Source organism: Protopterus annectens, chromosome 16.part0 (assembly GCF_019279795.1).
Source record: "Protopterus annectens isolate FY-2018-M chromosome 16.part0, PAN1.0, whole genome shotgun sequence".
Taxonomy (NCBI): Eukaryota; Metazoa; Chordata; order Ceratodontiformes; family Protopteridae; genus Protopterus; species Protopterus annectens.
In genome coordinates this window covers 367,149,004-367,171,322 of record NC_056750.1, presented here as the reverse complement: position 1 = coordinate 367,171,322, position 22,319 = coordinate 367,149,004, and the positions used below count along the sequence as shown (strand labels likewise).

The following is a 22,319-nucleotide window of genomic DNA, read 5'->3' as shown; positions in this document are numbered from 1 at the left end:
TGTCTCCAGAGTAGATACCAGGTGGTGATCTTGGAGATCTTTCTCCCTTATCAAAGTCCATGTCTTCCATGATCGACTCTACAGGAGAGTCAATGTGCCTCCTTTTGCAAATTTTGTTCAGAGGAACCTCCTCTGTGGGGTGTTCAGGGAGGTAGAAGAAAGGGGGCTTCCTTACGGGCAAGAAGTTGGAAACTCCTCAAGGCAGACTGACTCTGGACAGGGACGATGGGCTCAGCACTCAGATCCAGTGAAGGACGATGGGAGGATCAGATGCAAAACAGGTCAAATCTCTGAGTGCAGACAGCCCTTTCCACAATCCAAAAGGTCGATGGACCAGGAAAACTCCCTGCATCTCCCTCGAACTCAAGGCAGTCAACAAATCATGGATGGGAATCATCCCAGACCAGTGGTCCCTAGACAGGATCGGACCCAGGCAGTAGAGGGCAGAAGCGCAACTGAAACCCTCCCCCCAATCTGGCATTGTCTCTGATCAGAGAGGTACACCTACTCTGATCAGACAATCTCTGAGCAGAGCTAGTCAGGGTAGCTGGAGTAGAGGAGGGAAGCTTCCTCTAATTAGAAGACGACTCTCTCGGGTACCCAGAATCCTGGGACTTTGAAGTCACTGGTCTGCTCGGAGGAGGAGACTGGATCAAAGCAGCAGGGACACTCACTGATCTGACTGGGTATAGAGCTAATACCACCATCTGGATTTGAGTTTTGAGAAACCTCTGCATCATCCTGTCCATATCAACATCAGACAGACTCCTGGAGGACCTAGGGGAAGCAACCGAAGTAGGTCTGGAGTGGGTCTAGAGAAGTTGAGAGAGCAGTGTTGGAGAAACTGTCCTAATGGCGAACTCTGGGCTTCGGATCAGAGGTAGAAAAAGTTGGCCTAGTCGAAGAGTGCTTTGGATTCAAAGGGGCAGAAGTGGGCATTGGATCCTGCAAATTTGGATCTCAGGTCTTAGTAGTCTTAGCTGGAGGCTCCAAAGAAGCCTTTAAAGTCTTAAGGGAGCATTTTCTCATCTCCAAAGACCTAGTAAGGCTAGCTGATGGGGGTTGAGTCCCTGATAAAAATGAAGCAAGCAACAGACATTTTAGAATAAGTTTGTTTCTACAGTTAGCAATGGCTCTGGGGTGGAATCCTATGAAAATATGACAATCTGACAGCAGGTGACCTGGCCCTAAACAATACACACATTTACTATGCATGCCTGAATGGGGAATCTTATGCTTGCATTCTGAGCAGCACTTGAATCCTTCAGGCTTATCAGACACAATACAGGAGAAAAAGTTTAACTATAACTAATTATAATTTCAACTGTAATACTAGCTGCATACTATATAATCACAGCAACCACACAGAACTTGTAACTACCAAAAATAAAATTAAGTATAAATATAACCTTCTAGGGTTGGTACAGAGATTGTAGAGCATTACGGGTAGGAGGAGGAGTTCAAGACTAGGATCCAATTCTAAGAAATGCAGCTGAGTGGGATCTGAAGTTCGGATCCATAACCCAGTAGTGAGGAACAATGAAAAGGACATCATCAGATCTGGCAGTTCAAGTCCCGCATGGCGAGGGTAGCAGATATGTAAACCTTTTTGACAAATCTAAGGCCCTACATTCCTTGTCAGTAGGCAATGGGTTTTTGGAAGAGCTAGGCTAGGTTTTTTCCCCCAGGGCCTGGGGTCACAAATTAAGGGTCTGCCACATGGTTCTTAAAGAGATGTTTGCATGAATCCAGAACCCTATAAAACCTGTCAAACTTTCTAGAGGCAGGGAGTCTGGTTTTCTAGAGGCAAGGAGACTGGTTTTCTAGAGGAGTCCTGGAATACATCATCTATCAACTCTAAGACAGGAGGTATGGTGAGAGGTTTGCATTTAATAAAGTTAAGAAATTCCCTAATTCTTTTCTTTAATTGAGGGTAGTCTTGTGCATCCCACTTGAAGTGTTCCCTCAAGGTGTGTACAGTCTCCTCAAAGGAAATATCCTCAGGGGAGGAGGCAGATGCAAGGTACTCCTTTGAGTCTGAATCCTCAAAGGAGGCAATAGAAACATCCTCTTCAAAACGTAGAAAGCTCCTGGTCAAAGTCATCATCTGAGTTAAAGAATTAGAAAGATCTTTTGGTGGGGTGTCTCCTTTTACCTGGAGAGATATCAGGGGAGGCCATCTGGATCTAGCCCAAGAGAGTAGACCTTCAGCCAACTTCACAAAATCCTGCTGGTATGCCTGGGAATGATAGTCAGTAGGCCTGGGTTGAGGCTGGGTGGGAGCCGCCTTTTTGTGATTGGCCATAAGTTTTGGTCTGTGGTCAACCTCTGGCCCAGAAAAGACAACTGACTAACGAGCAAAAGGCTATTGCAACGTCCTGGCAATGCGAAAACTGGTCAGTGAGATCATTAGAAGCTGGAGCTTGCATAACAGCCCCAGATCTAACTGCTGAACTGAGTCCTGTGGCTTGAAAAGATGCTGAGGGAAGAAAAGGCATATAGGATTCAGAACATGTCTCAATAGAGGTCTTGCACTACCACCTCAGCTGCAGAAGAGGGCTACAAAAGTGCCTCCCCCTCTTCAGCGATAAGCCTAGGAAGACTGGCCGCTGGCAAGCAGGCATTATCCAAGGCCCTAAACCTGGAGTGTTTTTCCTTCTAACTTTCCCATGCAGAGCTGTTTGCTCCAGCTCAATTGGCGGATACCATAGGATGTGAGAGGCCTGATAATTCACTAAGATAGCGCACTGAAATCCTGGCCCTATCTCAAATGGTTCTGCTATTAAAGTGAGCATAAAAATGACAGCTGAGGAAACCATACTCTAGCCACAAGCAAGTCACACAAAAACAGTGAAGTCCAGGTGTAGTACCCGTTTGCCACAGTGAAGGCCATTATTAATTTTCTCTGACATTAGTCAAAAAATACATAAAAGGTTCCTCCATGGGGTACTTACATTCTGGAGTCATCTCTCTCTGGTGTGGACCTACTGATGCACTGATTAGCACTCTGCTTCAGGGTCTGACAGCAAGAACGAACTGAGGTCAAGCTGCCTGCTGGTTCCCCTTATACCCAAGCGTAGTATATCAGACAGGGCATCTGCCGGCTCCAGGAGGAGCGAAACTATTCTCTGGTGGTTGGGCCAGCCAAGGGTTTCCATGGCAGGAAACCCCAAAAGTTAGGACTGCATTACTGAAACACAAAGAACACCTTCCTCTTCTCTTTTCAATAGATGCAGTGGAATCTTTTGCATCTACCTGAGCGACCACTAACTCAAGCAGATGGGACATCAGTTTAACATCTAATCTGAAGGACAATACTTGAGTGCAGCACTCCCTCTTATGTTGCACTGCATTGTCAGCAATCCATCTACATGAGATAGGGATAGAATCCATAACCTTCTGCATCAAGGGCAAGTGAACTATGTATTGCGCCACTGACATGGCTTCAACTTAACTTGAGATCGCATCTTTGGTGGAATGGGGGATGACAGACTTTTGGCCTGTTAAAACTATAGTAAATTTCTATGTATTTTTTTTTTTCAGGTCCAGCCCCCACTGACCTCAGGAAAACAATTTTTCATAATGCTTCCCAACCATATGCACCACCCGGCAAAACCTGGGGTGCCTGAAAGTGCTGCCACAAATTTTATTTATTTTTTTTTAATTATTAATTTTATTAATTTAAAATTATTTTATTATTGGAAATGCAACTGTATTCTCCCCTCATTGCCTATTCTATATCTTCACTCCATATGGAATTTCTAAATACATGGGCTCACTCTGAATATTTGCTAATACAATGATACTGCTACCAATGTATAGAGTTTTTTCTCTTTTCACTTTGAAATGAACATATACTTTATATGCTCAAAATTTACATTTTATGTAACCATTGTACATTGCATGTCTCCAACTTCAAATATATTTGTATTTTGTAACTGGTTTTACTACACTTTCCTGTATATTTAATTAAACTATGTATTGTGGAGCTTTTCCTCCCGGGCATCCACTGAAAACGGGCTCTCTGAGCCCAGTGGACCTCCCTGGTCATCAAACTGGAAATAAAATAAAATCCTTAGACCATTCTAGGCTATGGCATGCAGGCATACATCCTATCAAAGTTAAATGCAGCTGCTGCATCCTTTTCTGGTCAGTAATTTAAAATTTCATCTCCTATGCTGGGAGAAGGTGAACAAGCTAGTGGCTGTGCAATACCTGTTTGCACCAGCCAACCCACCAACATTTAAGCCAATAAATGAACACTCACTGGAGGCAGCACAGCAAGACATCCTGCCCAGATGACATCAGGCCAGCCTTAATCAAATGCCTTTATACATTAAACATTCTGTAAGAAAACAATTTAATCTATGCAGGTTACACTCAGACCATTACCAATTTTAAAGTTAACATTCCAATGCTCAGTTTGTTCAACCTATTTTAAGATCAGAGCTAGCCGTGGCTGTGAATAAATACAAGTGCTTTGCAACAGTACATTTGATTGCAGCAGCAGTGTAATAATACACTGTGTGAGATGGAATTGCATTCCACCAATACTATACTTTGGCAAACCAGTACGAATATTAAACTTCAGAACCTTGGAACATCTCATGGACATACTGAATAATCAATATAGGAGTCCTGTAGCAAAGCACCTCTGAGAGAACCACTCCTAGAATAAAGTGAAAATGGAGGGGAGGGGGTATATATCAGGTACCAGTTAACACCCTTAGAACCAAAAAACAAAAGGGAAAAAATAAAGAGCCCAGTGCATAGTGAAAATTAGAAATTTAAAGCCAGAAGGTCAAAATAACCAAGTACTGCCCATAACAATAAGTATTACAAGGAAATGTACTGACAGTAAAAGTTTCATAAAGTCTTCAAAAATGACATCTTTGCAGTCTCCTTTTCTTGCTAAGTGCAAGACAAATGTTAAATATGACAAAATTGAAATGCAGTGGGTAAATGAATAACTGGCATGTTTACTGCATGATATAAAAATGTTTTACTAACACAGTTAACGTCTGAAAAGGCATGCAGCTGGTGTACCACAGTAACTTAAATCTCTGAATGGCTTTGTGGCTTTCTTCCTTACAATTTTTGGTAAAAATTACATTTGTCTTACTTACCAATTAGTGTTTTCAGGCATTGCCCTGATGCTGTATCCCAAATTCGACTGTAATAAATTAAAAATTAAACACATTAGCACGCATATCCCTATTTTTAACTCAATTTAGATTAAAGTACAGCAAACCAAGTTTAGCAGAAAGGAAACTCTCTCTCTCTCTCTGTGTAATCCTGTGTTCAAGAATATAAAAAAACACTGCAATGCAAATATTCTAAATTCCAAAGAAAAAGTTAACAGAAATGCAGCAAATGACTGCTAATTTAAAATGTTAACAGTCCTATACATATTACATACAAACTTTGAATGTGTATCTAAAATCCTGTTTACTTTTGCCTCTACTTGCTTGCTTCATTCATACAAGATTATGTCTTATCTAACATTCCAAAGGCTTTTCTTCTTGCACTCGGCGTGATCGAGAATGACAGTGCATTTGTGAGACAAACACAAACTGCTGCTTGAGCTACACAGCTCGCTGTGAAAAATTTGAATGGCAAACATTTTTAGTCAGCAGTTAAAAAAACAGATACAGCCCAAATTGGCTGACTCACTGCAGACAATCTAGGCAAGCATAATCCAGCCCTATCAAGACTGTCACCTGAACTAGAATCTGCTAAAATATGAAGCTCCAAAGTTCATCAAGACAGCAATAAAGCAAGATTCTTCATAAGGGGAATGCGCCATACTCCAAACACTACATAAAGGTCAGACTCAACACTTTGCAACAGAGAGAAGTCTTAACAGGACAGCATCATAATACTGTGGTGTGTTGGGCTCCATATTTAATTCTGCACTATACATATATCAAAATGCAAAGTATAAAACAAAACAAAACAAAAAAAAAAAAAACAAGGCTAATGTACCACACTACTGTGTAAGGCTGTAGAACCCACTTTCAATATTTAAGACATCCAGTCATCATTCTTCTGACTTTTTTGCAGGCAGGAATGTTTCCTAGCAAATGCCTGTCATCAAACCAGTTGATTGCATGCCTTAAACAGCACAGTACCACACCATAAATCAGATGGGTTCTACAACATAGCACCAAAGCTAAGAACATAAATACATACTCCTGGCAAATATGAGAAACGAGCAGGATGTCACAGTGAAGACAGGGACACTTCTATCATCAAATTTTCTGTCAGGCATTTCATACAAATATTCTTTTCAAAGCAGCAATAGACAGAAAACTGAATAAATCAAAATTAAACAGTCACTATACCTGACAGCAACCAACACTTTAATACAAAATAACACCTCCAGTAAGCATTTTTACATGATTTGTATATAGTAAATAAAAATTAGAACAATAATATAAACCACAGCAAGCATTAATGCTTAAGCCCTTTTCTCTTCAAATACATCATAAGTAAAACATTATAAAATGAAGTGCAAGGTTGATTATAAATTCTTGGTCTTGGAAACATTATCTAGCAGTCTCAATGTTACTAATATAGAGGAAGAGCTGGGCTGGTTGGAATACTATTGGCAAGTAAGGCTTAATGCCTGCCTTCCACCAGGGCTGAACAGAGAAGATTTTGTGATGTATTTGAAAAGAAAAAGGCTTAAGTATTAATGCTTGTTGCGGTTTATATTGTTTTATTCTAAATTTTCTATATACAAATCATGTAAAAATTTGGTTTAACTAGATAAACAAATTGTATTAATCATGTGATGTTTTTGAGTACATCATGCGATGTCAGCATTTTAAAAATGGAGATTTTAGTTTGTGACCTCAGTCTGAAGTTGTCTGTTTTAAGTAGAAGAGACGAATGCACTTACTTGAGTGTTGCTTCATATTAAAGTGTGGTTGCCATCAGATATAGTGACTGTTTTATTTTGATTTCATACAAATATCATTTCCTTTGCCCAGTCTTCAGTGAAATACCACGCTATTATTTTATTTATTTATTGCATTTGTTTACCGGGAAAGTCCACTGGGCCTAAAAAGCCCATTTTCAGTTGAGGCCTGGGGAGAAAAGCTCCAACGAGATACAGAAAAAAATATAAACATTAATTAGTGCAAAAGCAGAAAAGTACAGTTGTGTACCTACCATAAATGTAGATGTTCGAGTGTATTCACTGTTGCAGTCATTACACTTGGGTTATCCTGCTGGCAGGCTACCTGCTGTCGGCCTGAATTCCAAAGTCCTGGTCCGGCATCGGCTGCTGTCGCCTCTTCCCTGACGTCAGTGCGCCAGGGGTATACAAGATGTAGCCAATGCCATTTTCTTCAGTTTTTCTTGCCCCAGATGTCAGGTGCCCCCAAGAAGGTAGGCAATACATATTGCTTATAAAAAACACACACTAAAATAAACAATACCTTCATCGACAAGCAAATACACCACATAGGTTGTATAGGATAGAGAAGTATAGATAAGTCCCAGCAAAGAAGGGGGATGGTGGGTGGGTAACCTGGACTGCAACAGTGAACACACTGTAACATCTACATTTATGGTAGGTACACAACTGTACTATGTTCATCGTGTTTCACTGTTGCAGTCATTATACTTGGGTTGAATCCCAAAGCTGAGGTTGGGCGGCTGGGTCTAAATAGGATTAGGAGTGGCTATGAGGCCCTGCAGAACTGCAGTGGCAAAGCCTGTTCTGGATTTAGAGTAAAGAGGTAAGTGATAGTGCTTGGTAAAAGTGTGCACTGAACTCCAAGTTGCAGCCTCCAAAATTTCCTTGGTTGGTACTTCTCTGAGAAAGGCTGTTGATGTGGCTGCTGCCCGGGTAGAATGTGGCCCAATATTCTTAGTCACTGATTTGCCATGCTGTGCATAGCAGAAACAAATGCAGTGTCCTATCCATTTTGAAAGTGTCTGCTTTGAAATAGCCTTTCCTTGTGATCCTGCAGCATATGCCACAAAAAGTTGCTCAGTTATTCTGAAAGCTTTTGTTTTGTCCAAGTAGAAGCGTAGTTGCCTGTGTATGTCCAAAGAGTGCAGAAGTCTCTCCCCTTTATTCTGGGGATTTGGATAAAAAGTTGGCAAATGAATGGTTTGGTTAAGAGCCACACTGGATACTACCTTAGGCATAAATGTTGGGTTTGTCCTTAGAGAAATCCTGTCCGGATGAAAAATGATAAAAGGTTCCACTGCCATTAATGCCTCTAACTCTGAGACTCTTCTTGCTGAAGTTATTGCTAGGAGCAGAGCAGTTTTCCATAAGAATTTTATCTCAGCTGTATTAGCTGGCTCAAAAGGAGGCAGTGTGAGCTTTTCCAAGACAAAGATGAGGTCCCATGTAGGTATCCGGTGCTCTCCTTGGGGGTCTTATGTTTTTGGCCCCTCTGAGGTACTGTCTTAGCAGTGGATGTGAGAAAATAGGAGGTTCCGTATTGTAATGAGCTGAAATGGCAGAGGCATGGATCTTAATTGATGAGAAGGATAGGCCTTTGTCCAGCATCTCAGTTAGGTATTGTAAAATCTGAGGAATATCTGGAACAAGCGGTTCAAGTCCTTGTGCCTGGTTCCAAGCACAGAATCTCTTCCATCTTTCTGCATAAGATTTCCTGGTGCTGGGCCTCCTGGCTTCCAAAATGACATCCATAACTGCTTTAAAGAGAGGTGTGTTCTGAGTGGTTATATTATTCGCCATGCAGCCAGATTTAAGATTCTGAGTTGGCTGTGCAGGATCCGATTGTTTTGCTGGGACAGAAGATGAGGAATTTGAGGTAAAGTCCAGGCTGGGCCTGGAGGCAAGCTCTTTAGGATTGGGTACCAGTAATGGCGTGGCCAGGCTGGGGCAATCAGAATCATTTTTGGCTTCTCTTGTCTGACTTTTAGGAGTAAACACCAATAAACGTCCACAAACAGAAAAAACAAAAAAACCTCAGCTCCGGAATAGGACCTGGAACACCACGTATAAGTATTACTCAGTTGCTGTGTTTAACAGTAAAGAGTACACCAGTACCCAAAGCAAGTGTTAAGGAAGAAGTAAGAATCAACTTTTTACCAACAAACCTCAAAATGTTGTTTTTTATATATATATATATATTTTTGGAGTACCTTGGGGAGGAGAAGCAATGGTGGAAAGGCATAAACTGTTAGGGTTTTCCAGCTGAATGATAGAGTATCCACCTTCCATGCTTGTTAGTGTTAAGTCCTTGTGCAGAATCTCTGTAGTTGGCAGTTGTGAGGGGAGGCAAATAGATCTATGTCTGGGCATCCCCATTTCCTTGTTATCATGCTGAAGACTTGTGGATCTAGTTTCCACTCGTGAGGATCCATGAGGTTTCTGCTTAGTACGTCTGCCAGAGTATTTTTCTTTCCTGGCAAGAATTGTGCCTGCAGATGTACTTGATAGGTCAAGTGCTGTGTTCCATAAAGTCATGGCTTGCCTGCAGAGAGGGTAGGAATGTGTGCCCCCTTGCTTGTTTATATACCACATGACTGTAGTAATGTCAGTCTTTAGCAATAGTTGTCCTGGATGTAGTAGATTCTTGAAGGCTGTCAGGGCATTCTGTACAGCTAGCATCTCTTTTTGACTGATATGAAGATGCATTTGGTCTGCGGGCCACGTGTCCTGAATACATTTTCTTGCCATGTGTGACCCCAGGCATAATCTGATGTATCTGTTGTTAGTGTCTGCCTGGCTGTGGGTAAAGTGAAAGGCTGTCCCTTGTTTTGGTGACAGGCCAGTGCTCACCATCGAAACTCTTGCTGCAGGCAGGGAATGAGAGTTATTATTGTTTCCAGGCTGCGGCAATGTGGAGTCCAAACACTTTTTAGATACCATTGTAGCTTCCTCATATGCAGTCTTTCATATGGAATTAGCAGGATGCAGGATGCCATGAAGCCCAAAGCCTGCAGAATTTTTCTTGCAGGTAGCTGGGTCTTTGTTGCCATCATCAGAAAGTAATGAGTCAGTTGCCTTTGTCTGGCGTGAGATAAGCCATCTGGGCAGCTGTATTTAAGCTTGCACCCAGGAATATTATCTCTTGAGAGGGCACTAGTTTTGATTTCTTTTCGTTTACTGTGTACCCTAGGCAAATTAGTAATTTGTTTACAAACGCCAGATGTTTTAGTAGAATGTCCTTGCTCTCTGCTTGAATAAGGCAGTCGTCCAAGTAGCGATATATTTGAAATCCTTTTTGTCTGCAAAATGCAATTACTGGTGCCAGGCATTTTGTGAAGACCCTGGGCGCAGTAGATAAGCCAAATGGCAGTGCAGAGAATTGGTAATGCATTGGGCCAGCTATGAATCTGAGGTATCTTCTGCAAGACTGTCTGATTGGGAAATGCAGGTATGCCTCTGAGGTCCAAAGTAACTAGCCAAGCCTTCTTGCCCAGCATGGGTAGAAGTTGCTGCAGTGTCAACATTTTGAATTTTGGAACGTCCAGGAAAGTATTTAGAGTAGACAGGTCCATTATAGGTCTCCAGGCTTTGTCCTTTCTGGGTAGCAAGAAAAGTCTCGAGTAAAATCCTTGCCCCTGCTCTTGCTGTGGTACTTTTTGAATAGCCCTCATGTCCATGAGAGCAGAAATTTGTTTTTGTGCCTCTGCCCATTGATTGTGTGGCAGGTCTGGCATACCTTTTGGCCTTGGTAGGGTGTGAAAGTGGAACCTGTAACCCTGAGAAACAATATTCAGTACCCATTTGTCTTGGGTGATAATGTGCCAATTTTGTGAGAAAAGTGCTAGTTTTCCCCCTAAGGGTGCTGCCAAAAGGCAAGTGCTTGGCATTGGTAGTGGAAAGTCATTGGGACTGTTTCCTATAAGGTTGTGATTTGTCTTCTCCGCCTTTGGGGGCTGAAGCACCCCATTGCTTAGGTCTGTACGAGCCTTAGGGCTGAGATCTGCCTCTTGGGCGTCTGTATCTGCCTCTGTGGCCTGACACTGGAAAGGACCATTTTTTAGAAGGCCAGTTCCTGCTAAATCTGGGTGGCTGAACCTGTAAGAAATCCTTTACTGTCTGCATTGATTTTGCTGTATCCTCCATTTTCTTTAACACCTCTTCTGCCTTAACACCAAACAAAGCATCAGACTGTAATGGTGCATCCAATAATTTTGCTTTAACATGATCAGGTAAACTCTGTTCTTTTAACCAAGCATGCCTTCGAATGACAGAACCTGTAACTGCGGCTCTGCATGAAGCCTCTAATGAAACAAAACCACACTGCAAAGTATACTTTTCCCACTTGTTCAGCTGCATGCAATAAATCCTGCATTTCCTTGTTCTCAGGACATTCAGAGCTTGTAAGCATTTTCTGTTTTAGCAGAGACATTAGGTATTGTTGATATTTAAGCATGTGAAACTGGCAGTTTAAAGCCCTTACAGCTAAAGTAGCAGAGATGTAAACTTTTCCCCCCATCTGTCCAGTGCTCTAGAGTCCCTATCAGAAGGAACAGGGTTTTTTGCAGTGGAAGCCTTGACCCCTTTGGGACCCTGAGAAATTGTTTCTGGATTAGCAGCAGGGTTTTTATAAAGAAATTTATGTGAATCTGGAACCCTGTAGTACCTATCTGGCTTAACTGGTGCAGGGGATAAAGAATCAGGAGACAAACTGGATTCAGAAAATACATAATCAACAATATCTAGCACAGGGGGGATAGCAAGAGGCCTGTGCTGAGGCAATAAAAGAAAGTCTCTGAGCCTTTTCTTGAATTCTGAATAATCCTGGCACTCCCAATGGAAATGCTCCCTCATGGTGTGCAGGGTTTCCCCAAAAGAGTAGTCCTCAGGAGGAGAGGCTGAAGGGATAGATTCTTCAGCATCAGAGTCCTCATAGGTAGGAAGAGAATATACCTGTTCTGAAGAGGAATCAGAAGAAATAGAAACTTGGTCAGAGGAGTCAGTCAGTGTCTTGCCTAGGCCTTTTATCAGGAGGGGGGATAGGAACCCCTGATCAAAGTAATTAGGTCCTCGGCCATTTTAAGCATCTGTTTCTTTGGCATGGATGACTATCCAGGAGAATGCTGTACTTGTTTATTTGTCTTTAAAGGTGTTTTTGACTTTTCCTTGGCTGCTGAAGTGGTCTTGATAGTAAGCTGTGTAGGTCTGAAAACACCTTCAGAAGCAGACGCCTGCTCAGCGGCTCCGGACCCATCTGAGGGAATAGTTTCCGTAGGCCCAATACCTTGAGTTTCCAGAGGCCTAGTTGTTTCCACGTGGGAGTTGGAGGCGGCCTGTGGCTCTGAGGTAGGGGGTGTCAGGGGCTGCGAAAGCACCTCACTGAGAACCAGCGACTGGCCTAGAAGAGGCTTTGTGGGTTTTGGACCTCGGATGCCTGTCCTTTTCTTTGTCCTTGCACTTTTTATGAACTCCGGTTGTCAGTTGTTCCGACAGCATTATATAGTTAAACCTTCGGCCAAAGTAATGTAAAGCAAAATCGAACAGACGCTTAATAGTGCGTTGGTTGAATCTAGCACAAAACAGACAACTAGCAATGTTGTGGTCAGGGCCTACGCAAGGAATACAGTAAGAATGAAAATCCTTATCAGGTATTTGCTTCCCACAAGAAATACAATTGTTAACTTTTACTGACATTGATCTGGAGCAAGAAAAAGTTTCCCAAACGGGGTACTTAGCTTTATTGAAGACTTCGGATCTGAAATGCAATTTCGAAAATCTCAGGAGTCGGCTTTTGCTTCAGGCACCGCGCAGCAAGAAAGACTGAAGAAAATGGCGGTGGCTGCATCTTATATAACCCTGGCGCACTGACGTCAGGGAAGAGGCGACAGCAACTGACGCCGGACCAGGACTTTGGAATTCAGGCCGACTGCGGGTAGCCTGCCAGCAGGAAAACCCAAGTGTAATGACTTCAACAGCGAAACACGATGAACATCAGTGTTACAGATAGTAAATATAGCAGCATATACAGAATATATACTTAAAAGTACTAATCTAGTTTGATTACAGTAATATATACAGAAAATGTACATTAAAGCTGTATTCAATGAATTCAGAGTGGTATAAACAGATATTAAGAGATTATGTCAAACATCAATATTCAGTAATATCTCAAAGTTCCTCAGTATACAGCCTTATAAGCTGTACATATTTTCTCAATCGGGTTCCTGTAACTTCTTGAAAAAAGGTCAGACAAATCAAGCCAAAGTTTATGCTCAAAGGATGAGAAAATCTTCATTTTTGAAACATTTCCTCTGAACATTTTATAACAGAGTAAGTTACTCTTTGAATAACTACAAAACAATGAGCTATATTCCAAACTGGGTCACACATCCATAACAAAATGTTTAATCAATACTATAGAGTTACAGGAAGAGAAATTTCTTAATATTAGTGCAAACATTGTCATAGCTTTCTTTTTCACATGTTAGGCATTTGCTTTGAATTTTAAGTTATTAGTGATCTTAACATCAATGTCCTTAGATTCTGAAAACTGCAATAAAGACCCAGCCAAGAATCTTTAACATATAAATACACGAAACTTCCTGTAGTGGAGGCCTATGAGATGCATTAAAATGACCCATTAAGGTCATACCAGTGTTTCAGCTATATGGCTTCTGAAGGCCAATTACTTTTTAAATCTTTATGGGTACATTCAGGTCACTAGAGTAAAACCCCACTAGCTGCAAACATGTATGTTTCAGCCTTTTTACTGACCTCATTAGTACAGCATAAGTGGATTGTTTGGCTACACTTTAGAAACACAGAGCTTAAAATCAAGCTTGAAGTCCCTAAATAATCACAAGCCTACAAAATATTTCAAACATACAAATCGGAGAATAAAAAGTCATACAGTCATGCTGTTCTGAATGCTTCCAGAATGTGAAATGCTCTATTCCTACTTGCATTAAAGTAGGTATCAAGTCATTTGGTGATTCATTTCTCCTATTAGCGCGTTATCATATGCAATACAACATTCTATTATGTGTTACCTTATGAGCAAACATTGTACAATGTTTCACTTTGTCTATGAATCTTACATATCAATGACTTCAACTGTACTGTATATTTGTATGTATATTTGTTGTAGTGTATACTATAGAACGATTGTTATTTTTTAGAGCTTTTCTCCTCAGGCCTCAGCGGAAAAGGGATTGGAAAAAAAGTTGGGCTTTCCTGTAAACATGTGACAAATAAATAAAACCCTGAAGCGCTCCCTCACACTCATCTCTCAGCTTGGTACATTGAAATGTAAAATTAATATGTATCCAGAAGCCAAGTCTGAGCTCTAACAAGAATATTTTACACAACTATTGCAACAAAAGCATGGTCTGGATGGTAAATCCAATTTGACCATGCAACTGCCTCTAAGACAGCTGTGGAACTCATACATAGGAACAAATGCATTAAAGTAGCTACGGTACTTTTCCGTTATCGGGGCAACAGTTCTAATGAGTGCTTGTGTACATGAGCCTTGTGTACATCTCCTGTCAAGCTCTCTGTGAAGCGTGGCTGCTAAGTGAGACTTAAACCAGTTATCGTTAATTCCGTTTTTCTATACTCAAAAAGGCTCACTTGTGCGTATGTGGGATTTTGTTTAAGACGGTGGCATCCAGAAATAGTACAGTATTCTGTTATTGTCTGTTCTTAATCCTTTGCTCGATAGAGTGTGGATGGTTGTATCTTTGAAATATTAGTTGTGCTTACAGCATCTCCAGGCCAGAGGATGAGAAGGAAAACTCAAAACACACAAGGGTAGGATTCACAGTACTGTCTGTGTAAGAAACGCCTGTAAAAGCAACTGCACTAACTTCGGATTCAAAACCTAAAGGCATCTCTGCACTGGAATAAGTTATTACTGGAATAAGAGGATTTCAAACTTGATACTATGTGATGTGTACGGGACATTATCTGCCATTTACTAGTGTTTGAATATGGTTAGGCTCTTCTTTAAAAACATTGTACAGTCCACCATCTCTTACTTCGCTTGAAAATATCTTAATGTCTTTACTTACGTATCACTGTAGATATTATAAAAAGTTACTTGAGATATATATGTATCCTTTGCAGCTTTCAAGTTCTGACCAGACAAACACTGCAGCAAATTAAGGTCAGTTTCTTTCTCTTTCAAAACAACTGCTTCAAGGCTAACAGCTGTGCAATCATTGCCAGCACGTTAGAACTGTTGCCCCGATAACGGAAAAGTACTGTAGCTACTGTTCTGCAAAAATATACTAACAGTTTCCTGAAATGCTTCACTTTTCCAAATCACAAAAAAGCATATTCAAGTAGCTACCCAACTGGAAGCTCGCTGTTTCCCAATCAGAGTACCAACTCTAAGACAAATAAAACAATACACTGGTCAAACTTATTTCTGTACAACACATGCATTCCTACAGTGTCAGATCTGTAAAGGTCCTTCCTCAGGGTGTCTATATGGAATATCCCACCTTCTGCTTGCAATTTGTCTATTCTTTCCCAAAAATCACACATCTAGAAGCATACTTGCTCTTTACCAGTACGTCATTTCACACTACGCAAGGTGACTAACACCTAAACCTTCCAGTTTGCCCCCAAACACCAAGCAAGCACAGTTTCTGTAAAAGAAAAAAAAGAAAATGTGACATTTTGACATTTACACTTTTAAAAGGAACAGATACCTGACTTAGAGGCACCTTAGGAGCAACTAATATCTAGAGGAGCCATCCAATTGCAAGCAAAAGGTTGGTGGATAATTAGGACTAACGATGGTTTATGCACAGATCAACTGATGACTATTATTTTTAATTAACCTGTATCTGACATCAGGGACCCTTTTCAGCAGAGTATAAATGGGAAGTTTTAGAACAATACAAAAAAACACCTGAGAAGACGAGAGCCAAGCAAAAGAAGACAAAAAGGCAAGGTATCAAGCAGTACAGTCGTGAAACTAAGTGGCTTTGTCATGAAAAGACAGTAAAATTAATAACCATCAATGAAGATAAGAACCAACCAACCAAGTGGTCAGTGAAATACTTCAGATTACCTCTACTTGAGAAAAACGAGAGAGGCAGGCACATCTCAGCTAACTGCCATTTGACAAAAGCATTTCCCAATGGGCAGTTATAAGTCCAGTGGCGAACAAAAAAAAAAAAAAAAAAAAGGGGGAAACCCACTTGGAGAGGGGCTTGTTTAACTCTTCTCTATATGATGAAAAGGACACACACAGCTGGGTCATCTTCCAGAATTCAAGTCCTCCTTTTAGGTAAAACCTGAGGTGTAAAAGCGCATCCAGGGTGTGAAGGGCTCTTTCTCTACTGGTTTCTGGCCCTGCAAATTGAACACAAAGATGGAAGGACTAATTTAAAGGGAATCCCAATACCGCATTTAGTTAGGAGGAAATGAGGACTAGTACTGAGGGGCACACAATCCCTGTAAAAGGCTAAATACATCTCTCTGTGGATAAAGATACGAGAGAAACTGTGGGTACAGATGAGAACTTCCAAAAGCAGCTTTGATACTGCTAAGCCATTAGACTCAAAATGAAAACAGGCAAGCCTTACAACTGCAAAATTCATATTCCCTAGAGACAAAGGGTTCTTCAAAAAAGGATGAAAAATCAGAATCCCTTTAAAAAAATTTTCTGTCCTTCATAAGGTTAACAATGGGCAAAGACAATATACCCATCAAACTGTGTGTTAACAGCAACCTTAATTACGGAGAGATCAGAATTACAGAGGTGCTTCAGACAGTTCAATAATTGCCTTTTTTCTAAACAAGAAACATCTTTATTAAATTAACACATGGCATAGGCAATCTTACATATATATATAAAAGAAAACAAACCATCCCAATTCTAGTTGCAAACATACATTACAAACCACTTACAGCCACCATAATTAGAAACACAGCCCACAAAGTCTGTGCGCCATTCAACCACAGCACATAAGGCATAACGTACCTAGCACTCTAGCCATAGGTGACTACAGTCAAGGACACAGATGTTACACTCACCAGGAAAAACAAGGAAAAAGTTACTGTCACAGCTGCCTGTCGAGTGCTAGGATCCGCCACATAACGTACGCACTCAGGTCACTCCACAACAAGTACAAATATGACTCTGTCATTGTCCATGTTGGTGTGAATTACCCGAGATGTACCTCCCTGGACTACATGAAGAGAGATGTGGAGGAGCTATCTGATCTTGTATTCCAGGCAGGTATAGCCGTAGTCCTGAGTAGCACCCTGCCATCACCCAGAACGATACCACAGTACAAGAACAAAATGATGGACCAACAATTGGCTTCTTGTGTTATTCTAAGGGGATCCAGTATGTGTGTGCCTGGGATGACATGACTGACCAACCACGATGCTTTTCCAGAGAGGGCCTGCACCTGTCACACTTGGGATTCCGGACTCTGGCCAAGGCTATTGCCACCCTTATGGTGCCTTTTTTAGGCAAGTTTCAAATGACAAACTCACCACCTTAACAGGTACAAGCAAGTAAAATCGGAGGATAATGCTAGGAGTCTAAACCTCAAAATGCATTGACTCAAGGCACTCCTTAAAATGGAGAACATAGACATCTGTGCAGTGACACAAACCTGGTTCAAGGCTCCGGAGAGCATCCCTGCATTACCAGGCTATAATTCATACCACACCTTTTGGCCACCTAACCTGGACAGAAACACTAAAGGCGGAGGAATGTCCATATTCATTAAGGATATCCACACCTCCAGGCTAGTTGCTCAGCATAATGCATCCGAGATTATCCAAGTGCAACTAACTCTGGGCAAGACCACAAACCAAATTGTAACTTGCTACAGATTCCCTACCATGCCCCAGGATTCCCACTCCTCATTTCTTGACGCACTGGAAAATATCAGGGTACAAACCCAACATCCCAGTAATGGGAGATTTCAACTACCTCACCATTAAATGGGAAAACTATTCCTGTACCAACTATTTTGCTCAATGTTTTCTGGAATTCATAAATTCCAACACCTTGGATCAACTATCCACACCCCCACCAGGGGCAGCAATATCATAGACCTGGGTCATTACCAACATGGGAGACCGGTGTTCCACAGGAGAGGTCAATTCCTCGTTGGTCAGATCCGACCGCAACAAGCTAATCACCATAGACACCCGCATCCCTCCCCCACCCCCCCATTAGGGAAACGCTTCTTAAGACAGAAGTGGCAAACTTCACAACACCCATGCAGATGGACAAGAGAGGAACGACTGCTGAATCCTACACAAATGCACTTTATAAGCACTTAAGAGTGCATGGATCGCGCTATCTCTAACAGAACCAAGATGCTATCCTCCAAAAAAAGGAAGCCAATCTGCTGGTCCCCTGCCATAAACAAACTCTACAACAGAAGAAAAACTGTTGCAAGTGAGTAAAATCCCATGATTGGAGGAACTCCCTGGTAAGCCTCAGTAAGAAGCGGAAATCCCTCAAAATCCTCCAAAGCTAGTTACGAAAACAAAATCGTCACTGATTCTAAAGACAACCACAAAGCATTCTATAACTATGTCAAGAATCTCAATGGCAGCACTCAGATCTGCTCTGAGTTACAGCACAATGGCACTATAGAAGCTATTGATATTGCCGACATCTTGGCAGACAGGTTCAGTGCTAACTTTACCCATCTCTCACCCCCTAAAGGGCCCATCTCTACACCGGAAGAATGCAAAGTTCCTGTCATCACGGCTGTACAGGTAAAAATCCACACTCTCCAAAGCCAAAAACACAGCATCCATAGGACCTGACAACATCCCAGGCTGTGTTCTATACGAACTGCAGAACGAACTGGCACCCCACCTAAGCGCCATTTTCAGTCAAAGCCTCACACCTCAGGCTTTGTGCCCACTGAATGGTGCACAGCGATAGTTATCCCGCTCCACAAAGGGGGAGCCACCACGGACCCCAGGAACTACCGCCCCATTAGCCTAACGAGCCTGGTCTGCAAGGCTATGGAACTTATAAACAAAGACATTGGTAATCTCCAAACTCTGGACCCCACCCAGTTCGGGTTTGTAAAAGGCAGACTATGTCTCCTAAACCTGACAGACTTCTTTGAAGCAGTCACCAAAGCCGTAGACGAGGGTAAGATGGTTCACACAGCCTATCTAGATCTCGCCAAGGCTTCTGACACCACCTCCCACTCTGGAATTATAGATAAACTCACTAAAATAGGTATAAATCCCTACGTCACATGATGAGTTCCCAACTGGCTTGCCGAGAGAAACCACACTGTGAATGTAGCAGACTCTAAATCAAACTTCAGACCACTGACAAGTGAAGTACCACAGGGTTCAGCCCTGGGTCCTCTCCTGTTTGATATCTACTTTTCTGAAGTACAGGCTAACACAGAAGGTCTTTGGCTAACGAAGTTCGCAGATGACTGCAAACTAGGAGCCATAATCGAAACTCCTAATGATGTGGACATCCTACAAAAGGGCCTCACTGAGACAGATGCCTGGTGTCTAAGCCATGGCCTCAAGCTCAATGCCAAAGTGCATTGTAATCCCCTTACCAAACTCTGTACCCATGAGCTACCACACAGGTGGTACTCTAACACCAAAAGTGTGATAACAGACCTTGGGACACAGGTGGACAGTAGTCTCTCTGATAATCGCATCGCCACAGTAGTCAGGAAATCCTTCTACGTGGCACACCTCATTACAAAAGCTTTCTCATACAGAAAAAAAAGAGAGGTCATTGTTCCCCTCTACTCATCACTCATTAGACCCAGTATAGAGTACAATGCCCCCATTTATGTACCTCAAGACATCAACAACTGGAAAGGCTGCACAAATACCTCACAAAGAGGATTACCCGGCTCGTATGCCCTATGCAGACCATCTCAAAAAAACTCCAGCTTTACTCCGTTGCATATCGCCTACTCAGAGGCGATCTCTGCTTAACATACAAAGTTATGTCAAACCCAGAGCTGTTGGACATGCTCCACTTAAAGAAATGCCAATCCCTCCGAGCTACATGCTCTAAAGACCTAAACCTTGTCACCACATTAAACAGAACATGCTGGAGGGATACATTCCTGTCCCAGAGACTTCCCATACTCTGGAACAAACTACCTATCTATATCAAACAAAGCTCCTCATTAGAGCTCTTCAAGAAAAATCTTGATGATTGGATGGGAAATAGGAAAGTCACCCCGGGGATCACCTCTGTGGCTCTGCTTGACAGGGGCACAGGAAAATTATTTTCTTGGGTGGCAAAAGCCAGGGTACCTTTTTAGCTAGGCTTATATACGCCCTAGGGCCAATAGCTTAGTACCCATCTATGAACCTATGAACATTGACACAATTGAGTTGCAAACATTACACACCACTTATAACCTAAATCATTGCCTGTCAAACATTACACAACTCATTCAAATCATAACTTCTTCTAAACCTCACTCCCTCCTCTGCATGTATCGTTCCTACAATTTCCATTTTTTCTGATGTAATTTGCTACCACCCTTTCTATATTCACTACTTATAATAAAGTTGTTTTAGACTGGTTTCCATCTTCTAGTAATTGCTTTTTTTTGCAGCCACCATAATTAGACTCGGCAAAGCCTTACCATCTCTATGCAAGTCTGAGTCTATCATAGCTGAAAAAAACTATTTCCTTAGTTAAACCAATTTGCTCACCCAGTATATATCTGACAATGTCTGCAGGGAAAGTCTGCCAACTCATTACACTCCCAGAAAATATGTTCACAATTACCTTTTTCTTCCCCATCACACCTCCAACATTTGCTGTCTAATTGGGGATCAATTCTCTGGCATCTACTTGGAGTATAAAAATACCTATGCAAAAACTTCAAAGCAAAGATGCTACATCTTCTAGACTTCGTTGCATATTTGGGAGATGTACAGAATTGCCCCATTGTTTATTTGTGAACTGCTTATCCAATCACTCTTCCCAATCCTTTCTAACCTCCTGTGATTGATTTTTATAGTTATCATGCAATATTTTCTATCCTCTACTAATTATTCCATTTTTTTATGGCAGCTTCTATTGTAGATTCTACTAAAAGCTCTACCAGTGCTGGTCTTTCATTTAGGATCCTCTATTTCTTTCTCTTTGCCTATACTCTGACATCAAACCATGATAGGAAAGGCAATGTCTAACCTGCAGTACAAATAAATTCTTGGCGCCTTCCCATTCTATTACCTTTCCCTCTCTAGTTATTTGCTTCCAATACCTTCATTCCTTTGCTTGTTTTTTCCAATAAATTCTAGCCCCATCTTGGCTATTGTCTGTACTCCTGACTGCAGTCATCCCTATCGACAGAATCTCCTTTCTCCATTCTCATGTTGGCTTAGTTCTTAGAATGCTTCCTGCTACTTTAATAATAATAATAATAATAATACAGAATAGTATAGTCATAAAGGTCTGCATCCAAAATCCCAGTCTCTCCTAGTTTCTAAAGCTTCCCCCGTTTCATCATCACCCCTTTCCACTTTGAATTATAATTTTCTGCTTGAGCTATGTATAGGAGCCTTAACTGTGCTGCTCTAAAATACCCCTTCAAAATTGGGTAATCCAATCTACCCTGCTCAACTGTAAGAATCAGTTTATCAGACTTAACTCTTAACCCCCCCCCCCCGATAAAATCTTTCAGCTCTTTAATTGCTATCCAGAACTTCTCCTCTGGTTGATAAAAAAATATGCCTGACCTGTGTAGAAGACTGAAGACACTAAAAAACATTTTAACTGCTTGTATCTTACTATTAATAACCATGTAACACAGCCTCCATTTTCTCAGTTTTTGTATGATCTTAGTCTCTTCCGGCATACCCTTAGCTGCTACACCAGAACACTTTTTAAACTATACTCCTAAATACTTCAGTTTATCATGTTCCCATAAATATGGATATTGCTGAACCAATTCTTGTTGCAGTTTACCTCTACTGCCTTTGTTTTAACTTCATTAATTTTGTATGCTGAAACGTTTTGAATCTGTCTTAAAATGCTCCACAACACCGCAGTCTCCCTTTCTGGTTTGGTTAGGTATAAAATATCATCTGCAAATACTGCCAGCTCTTCTTGACTGCCATACCAATTATATCCTTGGATTTCTGAGTCCCTCATTTTCTTTGCCAATGGGTGTAAATATAATGCAAAAAACAAAGGGTAGACAGGACACCTTCGCCTGGTTCCTCTGCTCAAGCAGAAATGATCAGAAGGACTCCACCCACTTTATCACTTCCAATCCCTCATACATCCTCCTAATCAACCATACATTTTTATCAGGAATTTAAAAACTGCATACGGATTGAACTGGGCCACATGGGATACCCGTATGATCATACAGCTAAGCTGTGTCAAATGAAA

General features: G+C 41.5%; 1 protein-coding gene across 1 annotated transcript in view; it reads right to left on the bottom strand.

The window, feature by feature from the left end:
- WDR5 (WD repeat domain 5) overlaps positions 1–22,319 on the bottom strand; it is a 1,892,625-nt gene that overhangs the window by 886,064 nt on the left and 984,242 nt on the right. Inside the window, exon 10 of the mRNA XM_044058043.1 lies at positions 5,127–5,173. Within this exon, the coding sequence (XP_043913978.1) occupies positions 5,127–5,173 (47 nt within the window). The remainder of the gene's footprint in view (positions 1–5,126; positions 5,174–22,319) is intronic.